A 15,000-nucleotide genomic window follows, 5' to 3' on the forward strand; every position below is an offset into this window, starting at 1 on the left:
GAAAAAATATGACTCGTGAAAATCATGAGCACAAATCCTGAGCTTTCTGTCTTGCCTTTCCACTCAATCGGAGTTACGCCATCTGACTTTCTAATTCTGTATTTCTGGAGAAACTTTGTCAATTTAAGGAACAAACAACGTGGTACATGACCAAATAGTGTCCTGTCATTTCCCACAATGCACTTCAAAGTCATGCTCTAAAAGTCCTCCAACCCAAGGACTGGTGTGTCAGCAATATCCAGGCTCATGTATAATGCATGATCTCATCTTTTTTTTTTCGTTTTTTATTTTTCAAGACTCACAGGAAATGTTGTGTTCCCTTGTGAAGTGAAATTCTTCAGCTGTCATAATGTTGTGTGTTTGTTGGAAGACCCTGCTTGACACCATGTCTGTGTGATTAAGAGCACTAACCTCCGTTGCATTTACCTTACTCCTTACATATTCTGTATATACATTTATACCTCTTTATCCCTCTTTCTTTCTCTCTCTCTCTCTCTCTCTCTCTCTCTCTCTCTCTCTTTCTTTTTTTCTTTCTCTCACTCTCTACTTAATAGGTATTCAGTGCACCCCTACTCTGTGTTGTCGCGACATGGCATTAAACACCCCAAACCTATGCCGTTCTTCGGGAACCTGATGCTTTTTCGACGGGTAAGAGCTCCATTTTTAAGGAACAGATTGACATCTTATTCTACAATATGATTTTGATATTAATGAACTCATATTCCATCCTAACTGATCCTAAATGATCATAGCAAGACGGTCATGGCAAAGCAATATCGCAACACAGACATGTATACATATATACCAACAGAACACACACTCTCCACCATCAACCCCCCGCCCCCCCCCCTACCCCCCCCCCCCCCCCCCCCCCCCCTCCCCAGCAAGAAAAATGACAGTTCTAATATCCAGCTGCACTTCATTAGATTTGTTCATTAACGATGAGTCAGAAGTAATGACTTTTAATACCATGTGATTGCCAAACAGATTAGCCTTTTTAGTGATTGCTTTCGTTTCATGATGAATATGTAGAAGTGTGTAGGCTGGTTCGATATCATTGAATTAATCCCTTTTGTCTTTCTCCTCCTCTCCATCCACCCTCGCCTTAGTAGCAAAATCAAGAGCCAGCCCTGATTGGACAGATCTAGAAACGCAGTCCTCCAGCAGCAAGCGCAACCACTTGGCCGTTCAGATTTGGCCTTTTAGGTTTACGGGGACAGGGGCAACCAAAAAAAAAAAAAAAAACGACGAAATATCAAGTCTAAACAACAGCTGGAAGGGCTGAGCGTATTTACTGGTGAATTTCAACGTTCGCTCGAGCATCTTCGCAATGGCTCGAGTTAAAAAAAAAAAAAAAAAGAGAGAGAGAGAGAGAGAGAGGTAATGGTGCTTTATCATTATGACAAGCAGTGGGCTGAGTATGAGTGTCTGTTTTGAGTATTAGTCAAAGCGGCAGTGCCGCGGAGTGATGTGTTCTTAAACAGAGAGCTCCCGCTGTGATATCAAGGCTACGCTGCTGGGCCTTATGGTTATGTTCAACCTCTTAACGAGATTCACAGATCGATATGCTTCTGTCAGTGTGCCACGATGGGCTGGACGGCCTGTCGTTTACAAACCTCGCATCTCTCTATCTCCCTGTCTTTCTGTTATGACACGCCTGTCTTTTCACTCTCCGTCTCTCTGTTCCTCTCTCTCTCTCTCTCCCTCTCTCTCTTTCTTTCCTCTCCCTCTTTCTGTTTCTCTTTCCGTCTGTTTTCGGTTCTCTTGTCTGTTCTGTCGTGTGCGGACCAAAGCGAATGGGAGGATCGTGGCGAGAGCCGTCGATGAATATTCATGATCGGCATGAATATGCATATTTACTTTGAGTTTAGATGCAGTTCCCCAGGTGAAGCAGAGGGAATGATCATCCCTCTGTATGTATGTGTGCGCATGTGTTTGTGTGTGTATTGTGTGTGCATGCATGCGTGTGTGTGTGTGTGTGTGTGTGTGTGTGTGTAGCAGACACAGTCTTAGCTTCACAAACAGCAGTCTCTGGAGCCATGCTCTCTCAGAATTCTCTGACCCACTTCTAGAGGCCATCCCTTGCAGCCAAATCCTGTGTGTGTGTGTGTGTGTGTGTGCGTGCGTGCGTGCGTTCGTGTGTGTTGAACTCAGCGGAGATAACACAATCACATCCGGAGGTGTCAGTGCAGGTGACTGAATATTGCTCACAGTGAGAGTTCAATTAAGGGGTGGTGGGGGGGGGGCTTGGGGGTAACAGAGAGTGGGGGGAAGGAAGGAGAGAGATGAAAAGAAAGAGACAAAGACAAAGAGAGAGAGAGAGAGAGAGAGAGGTGAAACAGAAAGGGAGAAGCTAATGGCTTAGATCTCCTTTTTGTGTTAACATGCTCTGTCCTCCGTGTACTATCACATACACAATGTGGCCATTGCAGGTCCCACTCTTAAGCCATCAATCTGTCTGTTTGTCCATCAGTGTCATGGCTTGTTTGTTTGACCTTTTCAGAACAATTGTCTCTGTCTGTCTGTCTGTCTCTCTGTCTTACTGTCTGTGGGTTTTATTCCAGAGAAAAGATCTGTCTGTCTGTCTGTCTGTGTCTGTTTCTGCTCTTCTTACTTTTTCTGTCTGCGCTGAGTTAGCTGCTCCCTGGGCTTTGCACAGTTTCTTTGGCAGAAATTATCCACATGGGCAATCATCTCAGTAACAGTCTCTCTCTCTCTCTCTCTCTCTCTCTCTCTCTCTCAAACTCACTCCTCTAAACTTAACAACTGTACATTAACAGGACATGCTCCATTACAAAGCACAAGCACCTATACAATAACACCACACACGCACACACACACACAGACACGTTCACCTTCTCTCTGTAATAGCATGTGTAACTCCCTTGTCCAGCGCCCTTCCCTCTGGCCCTTATTGTGTGTGTGTGTGGGTGTGTGTGTGTGTGTGTGTGTGTGTGTTTTCAAGGTCATGCCACAGTGGCTTTGTCACTGTTCTCTGTGTGAATGTTCAAGACATAAGAAGTCATTAGTAACCCCAGTGGCCAAAACACCCTGAGAACCTTCCAGAACATCAAGGGCAAGCAATGAGGAGGAAAGTGAGTGGAAGTGGCTAATCTTTTTGGGTTAAAAGAATTCCAATAGGACAAACTTGAGAACAGTTTCCATACGCTTCAGTCAAGCCTGTTTTATTGATCGCCTCCATCTGTGATGAATCTTCAATTAGGATCCTGGCAGGCTGCAGGGACCCGCTCATTTGTTTGAATTGAGCCATGCCACGCAGGACCTAGCCAAATCGCTCTTTTTCTTCAACACACACACACACACACACACACACACACATGCTGCAAAAACCCCCCCTGAAATACACACTTACCCAATGCTGAATGATGAAAGACACAGGTAGACAAAATTAGGAAACATAACCCAATACTCACTACAGCACACTCTCAGTCTCTCTCTCTCTCTCTCTCTCTCTCTCTGTCTCTGTCTCTGTCTCTGTCTCTGTCTCTGTCTCTCTCTCACACACACACACACACACACACACACACACACACACACACATGCTGCAAAAAAAACCCTGAAATACACACTTACCCAATGCTGAGTGATGAAAGACACAGGTAGACAAAATTAGGAAACATAACCCAATACTCACTACAGCACACTCTCAGTCTCTCTCTCTCTGTCTGTCTCTGTCTCTGTCTCTCTCTCTGTCTCTGTCTCTGTCTCTCTCTCTCTCACACACACACACACACACACACACACACGGGGCACGTATTCTTCAGGAATGCCTGGGGCGGGAATTTCACAGGGCTTCAGTGTGGTGGGGTGCACAGAGCAGAGGGCGTGGAGCCCGTGCGTCTGCCCCATCATTAGCTGTGAGGCAGGAGAGTCATTTACCGCTGTACACTGCATATCAACCCCCAACATGCTCCCTGTGAATCTGCCTCCAGAGAGCTACTGTCTGCAGCCCCGTCCCTGCTCAGTCTCACTCCCTCAGTCTCTCTCTCTCTCTCTCTCTGTCTGTGTGTGTCTCTCTCTCTGTCTCTCTCTCCCTCCCTTTGTCTTGCCTCTTTTTCTTGTTCTGTCTCTTCTACTCTCTTTCATATCTTGACAGAGATCGTCACATCTCAGGACAAGGTCAAAGGCATAAAGTGGTACTTTCGATCGAGCTAGCAGTTTCCATTTCTCATTAGCGCTTTGATGAACGGATGAATATAATGAAACAGTCAACTTAAAATACCGTTATGACTCAGTGTCAAGCTTAGCAGGTCAGACAAAGACAGAATGAAGAGACTGTACTGGCGTGGTAGCCAATGAAATTTTGTCTGTTTTTTTTGTTGTTGTTGGGGTTTTTTTTTTTGCTTTGTTTTGTTTTGCTTTGATGATGAACTCAAATTTTTATGCACTGTTCCAGCTCAGAGGGAAGCCACATGACTCACGTCAGTCGTTAAGTACATGGATTGACTTGATGGTATTCCAATGGCTTTGTCCAGGCTGGGCTCCCTGGGAGCTGGGGTGATGCGCTAGATCGATGCTGCTGGGTAGTTCACTCCCAGGAAACCGTCCAGCCTCTGCTCTCCACTGACACCTAGTGGCAGAGACTCATAGCTCAAAGACGCGCCAGTATCTGTCTCTCCGCATGACTGTCTAATCAATCTGCTGTACTATAGCAGCTCACAAATGGCACGTCTTCTAACTGCACATACAGGCTGATATTTTAAACCTGGTAAAATCATAAATGTTAGATGAAGCATTCCCTATTGAATACAGCATGAGTTATTGTAGTAATAGTTGGCGGCATGAGATAGATAAGATGCTGATAATGGCGCATACTCTTTTTAAAGACACACATGGGTCTATGGTGAGATGCACTGTGCTTACAAACTCTGTAGGTTTGTCTAGATCAGGTACACCCCCACCCCACACGCACGCACGTACACACACACACACACACACACAAAGTAATGGATCTTATACTACATGTTTTTACATTTGATATTTGTAGGATAATATGGGAGTGGATGGTCATTGTGGTATTGACAAACAAAGCAATGCATTTCTAATAGTGATCTAACATCCGTTTTAATAGAGGAAGACAGAATGAAGACAGCCTCAGTTTTCTGAAGAGTTCAAACTTGAGTGTTACTGTCTCTGGGGACAGGGTGAATTTTATGTGTCTCTTTGCTCTCGCAGAATTCAGGTTGTACTTATTGTACGACTTTTCATTTCTGCTTTCATTCATTTATCTTTCATTGTCTCTCTCTCTCTATTTCACTCCAGTTTTCTATTTCTATATCAGTACCCCTCACCAGCAAATTCTCTCTCTCTCTCTCTCTCTCTCTCTCTCTCTCTCTTCCTCTCTCTCTCTCTCTCTCTCTTCCTATCTCTCTCTGTTTCTCTCTCTCAGTCGTAGGGTGTGCGGTTGGTCAGACAGGGTTATTAGTCTGGCTGTTGCTTCGTGAGAGAGACTGCAGCTTCTGAGCCTCTACTGTATTTTTCATCAGTCCATCAATCCGTCTATGCCCTTTTCTGTCTGTCTTTTTGTCTGACACACACACACACAAACACACATACACTCACACACATTTACGCAACCATGTGGTGGCCAGAATTCTGAATGATACTACATTCACTTTTCTTGAATTAATCATTCCTATGCAATGGCAGCTGTAAATGCCTAGTCTTGACTTATATGAGAGAGGGGAATTCATTTCTTGTTTTATTACAAGAATTTTGCCTTCTTATTTTGCTGACTTTGCATGCTGTCCTTGTACAAATGATTAGCAGGCAGTGCAAGTAAAGCCTTGACTTTCCTGTGGATGTCCTGCTTTGTCTTTTAGCTCTGAATACATCTTAGTCGGTTATGCGAAGATGAGAAAATCTGGGAGGTAAAACAGCATGAGGAATCTAAGAGAACGCACCGATTTCACAAGGTCGGGGGAAGGGGTGGTTGGGTTTTTTTTTGGGGGGGGGGTGTTGGAGTTTGGCGGTCTGACAGCTGGTAACCGTTTCCTGATCTCTTATTGATTTAAATTGCAAGTCTCTAGTAAATTAATTACTGACTCTGAATGTGAATATGCAAATGTTTGCAGAGGCGCCCACCCACTGAGAACAAAAACGACACACACGTTCATCAGTGCAGTCTGTGGCCTCTCGCTGTGTGTGAATGTGAAATTTCTCCCCATCGACTTCAGTCCCACATCTAACCGGTGTGGGCATTTTGATGTGACTGTTATTTATTTTAATCTTAACCGGCCGGAAAGCATAGGGTTTTTCGTAACCTAAAAGGCAAGGACAGAACAAATGAAAAAAAAAAACCTTTGATAAAAAGATGAGATTCTTGATTACTTGTTTCATATGGTCTTAGTCTTCATCTCCGATTATTTCGTGTAAATTCTTGTTAAGAGTTGATTGATCAGAGATGTTTAGAACCATAGGGGAAAAACGTTTTCTGTTTAGGCTGTACTTTGAACTGAAATGATTGATTAATACTGATATATTTGAAGGGAAACCTTTTCTTTTATTTGTATTTAGACCCAAATTGAGGATTTCCGTGCATATCCAGGCTTAATGGGATTTGTCATTAAAAATTTGAAGCAGTTCCTTCAAATGTGCATTGCCAACTTAGGAAAACCAGAGGCCATTACCAAAAGTGCAGCTGAACTTTTCATCAAGGACAAACAGAGGAAGACAGGGGGTTGCTTTAGGGCACAAACACACACACACACACACAGGGAGAGACACAAATAAACATACACACACAGAGACACAGAGAAACACACACAAAGACACATATACACAACCTTGAGCGCGATGCTTTGTTTTTCAGGGAGTGTGTTGCCAGACTTATTAACCTGTCAGTCATTTGTCACGCACAGTTATGAGAAATTGCAGAGCTGACTTGGTGGCTGGGATTTGTAACGTCTCACCTTTCCGTCTTTTCTCCCTTTCTTTCTTTCTTTCTTTGTTTCTTTCTTTCTTTCACTCTACTACTCCATTCTCATTCACTCATGAACACACACACACACACATATATACTCAAAGTGATACTTCCTCTAATAGTGTTACTGTCTTTGTTCACAGGGCTTTTTTGAGGCTCATGCAGACCTGATTAACAAGTATGGGAAAGTATGCGGGTAAGTCCCTCTCTCTCTCTCTCTTGCTCTCTTTTTTTTTTTTTTTTGCAGGTGTTTTGATAGTGAGGTCAAATAAACAAAGACTTAACTCACACACAACTGGCACAGAGAGATGACTCTTTCAGAAGGATTTGTCAAAACCTCCTTGAAGAGTTAAAGGTTTCTACAAACACACATAGATCACAAGAGCAGGCCTTTAACAAAAGAAATAGATTTGTGAGAGATTTAAAAATGAGAAGGTAAATAAAACAAATAAATAAATAGAAACAATAATGTGCAAGGATTGTGTTTTTTTCGTTTGTTTTGCCTGCAAGTAAAAAAAAAAAATCTGTTTTTTTTTCTTTCGACACTCTGACAACTCTGAAAGAGCCAGTAGTGTGTAGATGTCTCATCAGTCTGTTGTTAGCATTCTAAATGTTAACCACCTTAACTAATAGTTTACTTCATGTTTTGTTCTCTATTGCTAATATGGACCTGAATCATCTTAAGAATTTGATACAGGGCTAGATTAGAGGTGTCCCCGACTAAGAATTTACATAGCCAAATCTGATTCGTCAAGTCTTGCCTATCGTCGACTAATCGTCGAATCATGTTTTTTTCCCTCATTGATTCACATTTTCATTTGTGACACCGGCTTCCATTTTTCCGCGTCAGACAAAAGAGCTAAAACACCCAATTAAACAGTTTGTCTTCTTGACACGTGTTACCTTTTGCCTCTTCACTTGGACCAAGACAACTGGCTGGGTCGTTATCTTATGCGTTAAATTTCAATACAGACACACGGGCAGCTGTCAAGGTAATAGTCCACACGGGTCGTCCCACTGTAGGTAATGAGACTGAAGGAACAGGGGTGTGGTATGGAAGGTTTTATTGGCTTTCTTTCCCAGCAGGAACTATGGAAACTCTAAGATGCAACCAGTTTATGTTTTAATTTTGATTCCGTTCTCTTGTGATAAAGTGTTATTTTCTTTGTTTTCTCGAGATCTCGAGTTATTTTACAAAATAGCAAAACTTTGTTTTCTTGAGATCTTGAGTTATTTATGAAACAACGAAACTTTGTTTTCTCGAAATAACGACATAATTCATTCGAGATCTCCAAGAAAACAACTGTTTTCCTGTGGTAACGAATAATTATGTCATTTTCTGGAGAAAACAAAGTTTTGTTATCTCGTGATAATGACAAGTCAAGATCTCGAGAACACATATAAAAATAACATGTTATCACGAGAAACAGAATCTAAATTAAATGTAAATTCACAGCATCCTAGGACTTCCATAAGGAATGGTGAAACATGCCACTTTTTCAGTCGCACCCCCCATCCAACAGGGATGGAATGATTCTTGTTTCATAAACACATTTTGCATCGATTCAACTGCGAGATTGGCAGTCGAATCAGGCCCCTTTGATCGAATGGTCGAATAGTTGACTATTCGGGGTCACCCCTAGGCCAGCTCTTGATTAACCACCTATTTTTGCAGCTTTTGCAGCTAATGGCCATTTGGTTTGTCAAGCTAGATGTGTCGATGTATTTACGAACATCACGTTTCGTGCTGCACATAAGCAAACTCCCTTTAGTCCAGCACTCGCACGTGATGTATGTATTTGGTCCATTTTAGGAAAAAATTTGGAGATCTAAACTGGATTTTATTTGATTGGGGGTTTTTTTTGTATTCAGTCTGACATTGCTTAGCCCATGAGAAAGCACAGCCCTGGTTTGATGCTGGAGCTCTCCTGGTAGGCAGCCACTGGCAGTACTCCCACAGGGCCGTGGGGCAGGCAGACTTTTGCTCTAACCTTGCACAAACAAACCTGATTCAGTTTATCTAGGTCTTCATGAGTTCCTGGATTTTATAATTAGGAAGCTGGACCCACTTCTTGCATAGATGCGGGCCTCTGGAAGAACAATTGCCTGCTTCTTTGGAAAGGCCCACATGTGTATATATTTTAAGCTAAAACTGTAACCTGCTTGTTTTTTGACATTTCTGTGTGTGTCTGTGTTTGTGTGAGATTCATAAGCAGAGCTTGTCTGAAACTTCATCAGGCAGAACTAGCTGATCACAGACTCTCTTGTGAGCTTTAATTTAGCCCAGCTCTCTGTAGATGTACTGTGTAGATTACCTCGTGTTTGATATGCAGGCCTGCTTCTGAAAGACTTATTTCTTCTCCGGAAAGATCAAAGGTGGGACGGAGCCTGTGCTAAATATGAGGGAAGTGGAAATGTAGAGAAAGAGGGGGGTAGGGCACAGGTTTGGGCGGGGGGGGGGGGGGGGGGGGGGGGTTGCTCTGGCTCGGATTTTGTAGCAGGACCGGAAAAGAGGACTAAATCGGAAAGTGAGGATACATGTCAGAAGACATTACTACAGCTTTCAGTTAGCATAATCCAACAGCCCCAGACACCCTCTAAAGCGAAGGCTTTGAAAAATATATCAGCGCTTGGCACGGTCGCCGGTCCCACGAGGTATGTTGATTATGATTATCAGTCATCAAAGTTCAGAAAAGCTCTAAGGTTATTAAGGAGAAATCTTCTAGAAGTTTCTACGCTTTTAAAACCACTCGGAATAAATCAGCCAGGTAGAACCGAGGCCGACGACAGAGGTGAAGACTAAAAGGAGGCGTTGGAAGCTTTTCAGCATTTATAAATGAACGTAATGATATCAAAAATGGATGGCTAACTTCAAAGCCACCGGACCTCTGTACACATAAGATGGAGGTCAGCACCTACAGCACTGCTTTAGAAAAGCATCAGTGTAGCGCTAGCTACAGCTGGAGACAATGGACGTTTTTACTGTCACCTGAGCAGTAGCAAATATGTAGCGTCCCTCTAACCTTTCAAGACCAGAGCCGTTTTCACATATGCACTACGGACTATGCCCACAGAATCAGGTTCGCATTTTGTCCAAAGTTGCTCTTTCACACATGTAGCACACAACAAGAGACTGTCAGTGTCCGACGCGATCTCACCGAAATGCTCCGTTTGGTTTAGGTGAGGGGTGGCACCTGGGTAGAGCGTGCAGGAGGCAGGACATGACGCAAAAAGTATTCTGCGAAAATCGCAGTGTTTTGTTTACAACACATCGAAAATGGCGGACGAGGCTGCCGACCTTTGTCTGATGATTTCGTCGTTGGCCCTTACCGACAGAAGTTCCCAAATCTCTCCGTCTCTCCATGTTCGACATTTTCGTTGGCATCTTCGTGTAAATGGCCCTTCTTCTTCACCCTCGGTTGTTTGTAGTCTTCCAGTTTCGCGCCAGTCACATGTTAGAAACGTCATCAACATGCCCACTTGCTCACTGCGCATTTTCCGGACTATAATCCGCTCTATTCACACTTAGACTCGGTGGAACATACAATGAACTTTGTGCTAGGGGACTGGTAGAATAAAGTCCGTTTAGGATCCGATCCGACTGATTCGGACATTTTCGTTCACATATACAGCTCCTCCGGTTAGATTCTAGATTATTTCAGGGTTGCAGTGCATGTGTGAACGGGACTCAGGACAAAGAAGTAGGAATTGACAACACTTCTGGGTGGTATTGACGTACCGTCAGTTCCTATGTCCCCACAGATGTGGGCTCATCTGCACAGAATATGCTCAAACAAATGGTGGGTTCTCAAGACTTTGGGGGAGAAATTCCTTTGCAGTTAATCTCAAACACAAAGGCGGCTGTAAGCATTATATTTCTAGGAAGTTCTAAGAACGTTTAATCAAAACAATACGTGGAAATGATTTCTGCGTGTAACATTCCCAGAATTCTCTGCAAACCTTAGCTCGTTCTACCTCGTGAAAACCACTCAGAATTCTGTTTCCAGAGAATATTCACTTGTAACATTCTCTACATCCTGGTAACATTCCCAGAAGCTAAAATTGTATGGCTGGGGTAAAAGGCTAATTGTCAGTGTGCTGAGAGGCAGGCAGTATTGGAGCCATGCTGCAGTAATAAGTCTCAATACTCAGAGAAGAGTTTTGGCCAGGATTGATTATCAGCTCTGGCTGACCATGCTTTGTGCCTTGCGATACGCCAAAAGGACCAGAGCTCCAAACTCTCTGTTGTTAAAGGGCAGCTTTAAAGCATGTTCGGCTTAGATGAATTGTTTCATTTATTTGCCCAAAAGGTTTCATATCCAATTATGGCGGCTTAATAAAGATGTGTAATTATCCACAAACCCCTAGTTTTTCATGTGAGATTGATTTTCATTAAAAAAAGCTGGCTAATAAACTGTAGCGAGGTTTTTAAAGGACATTCGCTCTGTTCTTTTTAACCTGCATTTTATTACAACTGACTGTCGGACCACACAGCTGCGATACGCCAAGCCTCAGTGTAAAGAGATAAAGAAAAGAATGAATAAAAAGGTGAAGTACACACACAGCCCCGTCTTATTGGGCACTGAGAAGGACACACATGTGTTGTGTGTGTGAGAGAGTCCAGTGATCTGTCAAGCAGAAAGGATGAGCTCCATAGGTTGAATATTGTCAGATGTTGGACGGAGTCAAAGTTCTTGGATGGATGTGTTCTCTTTGTTCTTTTCTCAACTGTTGTTCCCATGGAAAATGAATGCACCCTATTATTTATTTATTTCACCCTGAGAGAGAGAGAGAGAGAGAGAGAGAGAGAGTGAGTGTGTGTGTGTGTGTGTGTGTGTGTGCGTATGTGTGTTTGTTTGTTTGTTTGTGTGAGAGTGTGTTCATCTGTGTGCAAGTAAGATTGTGTCTGAGCGGTGTGCATACAATTGCAAGTGTGTGTGTGTGTGTGTGTGTGTGTGCGCGTATCTGGTTTCTTACACTCTCTGTGTCTCTCAGTTATTATCTTGGCAGAAGGGCAGTGATCGTGGTGGCTGACCCAGACATGCTTAGACAGATTATGGTAAAGGAGTTCAACAACTTCCCCAACAGAATGGTGAGTCTCACACTCACACAACCTGCTCAAACACATACACGCGCACACACACACACACACACACACACACACACGCACACATACAATTCATGCAGTCCCCACAGAAAGTCCACTGTCAATGTCCACTATTTCGACAGATTCTGAATGAAGTTCATATGCTCTTAGCCGGATGTTACCTTGCCTGTTTTCTTTTGCGAGTAATACATCATTAAGAAGAGCCTCACCTTTAAAATGCTGTCATACTGCCAGTGTTTATCTATCCCTCAAGTTAGATCTGAAGAAGACATTAGATTCAGCACTAAGGGATCTGGTCACACCCTGATGTCTTTACAGAGTTTCATTTGTGTTTGATGAAGTCATTTGGCATTGGCATTTGATGAAATGATTTGGTAATGATGAAGAGAATGTTTTGTCTCGTTACTTGTTCTGATTTACAGTCGGCAGAAGTTGTGTTTGTTTGGGTTTGTGAATCAATACGTGTCCCTGGGCTTGAAATGCAGTGATGCAGGGCTATGGACCAAAGCTCTGACCTCAGCACAGTCAATGAGGGCAAAAGCAATGATCATATGACATGTGTATCAAAGAGAGGGGAAGGGTCATGAGATAACTGCCAAATGTCAGAGGGCGATGATGAAAGCAAGACCAGATCAATACAGACACAATGTAGGATGGCCTACCTAGAGCAGGGCTCTCTCTCTCTCTCTCTCTCTCTCTCTCTCTCGGCATCTCTGAGATATATATATATATACACACACACACATATTACATCGCAGTATTATATTGCTCATTGAATTAGTTTAATAGAATGATGAATGTTGAACTGCTATTATAGTGAAATTAATAAAACAACAATTAGGTTATAATGAGATAGTGAATCGAATCATAGATTTTCATGTGTGTGTATGTGTGTGTGTGTGATCAGTTTTTCATTAACCATCAATCTGAAAATATATGAAAATAAGTCTGTCTGTACAAGTATGTCATTGGAGGTACATGGCTGCTGTTAAGTGTTGATTTAATGCGGTTCTTTAAAATATCAAAGACCGGACCATCGCGTGTTACTCAGCACCACTGAATGGCCATTTTCCTCCTTTAAAATCAACAGTGAGCATTTTTATAAGACAGTAGCCTGCAGAGCGGTATGGTGTGCCAAAGGTCAGATTGGTAGAAAACGTTCTGCCTCGTAGTGCATTGAGTGTGTGTGTGTGTGTGTGTGTGTGTGTGTATATGTGTGTGTGTATGTGTGTGTGTGTGTGTGTGTGTGTGTCTGTGTGTCTGTGTGTGTGTGTGTGTGTGTGTCTGTGTGTGTGTCTGTGTGTGTGTAAGAGCGACTCAGAGCTTGCACACCATCTGTAACAGACAGCAGGAGAAAGCTCATGAAGTGCATCTCCATGGCAGCGTAAAAACAAACAAAGTTTGTTGGATCCTGTTAAATACATCCTCACCTCCAAATGTACACAGCTGAACTTTAGTCAGCAGAACTGAACCCTGACACCAGAACCAGGACTTGGCCTCCCTTTGTATAATTACCAAAACTCTAGTTCTATCTCTAATTGCTTATTGCTCATGCTAGCCAACGCTACATAGCTAAGCAGATGGACGATTACTTTAATGAAGCAAAATAACCCTGTTTGCGCTGCCGGTCTTGTAAAATTAGATTGCTGAGATATATATGTCCGAACGCACAGTAACCGGTAATTATAAAACCTCAAGATTACGCAGTGTTTTAGAAAACACAACATTTTGCGAACCATCCTCTCCGCATGATGACTTTGTCACAGTTGCTAATGCCACAGCCACTACAACTGTTTTTTTTTTACCAGTCTACATATTCAAAATACTGAGGTTGGATTTGAAATGCGATGTAGATGCTTTGGTTTAAAGGCGTAGCGTTAACCCTGGGTGACAGCTGATTTACAACTGACAGTTTAAGCTGTGTTGTCCAATCAGCATATCATTCATATTAGTCACCTACACATTGCTAGGAAGGGTCACCGTGTACGTTAGACTGCTGATGTCATTTTTCTATATATTTCAAATTCTAATAATTCTTTACACCACTGTGTAGTTGGGTTGTTGTTTTTTTCCTCTTTTTCTGGTACATTAGAAACCAGCTCCCATATACTAGTCGAGTGTTAGTCATTCTTCCTCATTCTGAAGTATACTTCCAAATTTGATGTTTATTTGACATTAATCTCTTTATTAACTGTTGCCTTTTCCATAAATTTGCTAAATAAAAAAAAGTTGTCCTCAGCCAGTAATGACAGTAATGGTTATGGTGATGATGACAAAAATAACAGTTTCCTCATGTCTCTCTCTCTCTCTCTCTCTCCAGAAATTCGGAGCTGCCACCAAGCCCATGAGTGAGTCTCTGCTTATGCTGAGGAATGAGAAATGGAAACGAGTGAGAAGTATCCTCACGCCATCTTTCAGTGCCGCCAAGATGAAGGAGGTGAGTTCTGCTTTTTTTTTGTCCTTTCATAACTATACACCATGTGAATGTAGTGGAATACAATTGAACTGTACCCCCATCCATCATTCATGGAAATTACAGCAGCAAATTCTGAATATCGTTGAAGGGTTTTTTTTTTTTTAAGCAGATAGATTAGATTACAATCTAAATCTGTAACCAAGAATTAGGTATTCCCCATATAACATTTAAAAGAACCTCAGTCAGTGTCCTTAACCCTTCTCTCTCTCTTTCTCTCTCTCTCTCTGTCTCTCTCTCCCTCTTTTCACACATCTGGAGCTTTTGAAGTGTGATTAACATCAGCATAGAGGAATGCACGGCCACTCTGTTCTTTTCTTTCTTTTTCTCTCCTTCAAGAGTAGGCTCGGACGGATTGGGGGTTATTGGAAACGGAGAACCGTTAGAATGCGTTAGTCGGAGTCATTGGAGGGCCCAGAGAATCTTTTCATATAATGGAGCCCGAAAAATATGAGAACCCGCTCCGCGGCAGACTGT

At 42.6% G+C, this 15,000-nt stretch overlaps 1 protein-coding gene across 2 annotated transcripts in view; it reads left to right on the plus strand.

The window, feature by feature from the left end:
• tbxas1 (thromboxane A synthase 1 (platelet)) overlaps positions 1-15,000 on the plus strand; it is a 53,497-nt gene that overhangs the window by 13,704 nt on the left and 24,793 nt on the right. For both annotated transcript variants that reach the window (XM_030790066.1, XM_030790065.1), the window contains 4 exons: positions 555-648; positions 7,087-7,139; positions 11,939-12,035; positions 14,371-14,487. In XM_030790066.1, the coding sequence (XP_030645926.1) occupies positions 555-648; positions 7,087-7,139; positions 11,939-12,035; positions 14,371-14,487 (361 nt within the window). The remainder of the gene's footprint in view (positions 1-554; positions 649-7,086; positions 7,140-11,938; positions 12,036-14,370; positions 14,488-15,000) is intronic.

Source organism: Chanos chanos, chromosome 13 (assembly GCF_902362185.1).
Source record: "Chanos chanos chromosome 13, fChaCha1.1, whole genome shotgun sequence".
NCBI classification, from domain to species: domain Eukaryota; kingdom Metazoa; phylum Chordata; class Actinopteri; order Gonorynchiformes; family Chanidae; genus Chanos; species Chanos chanos.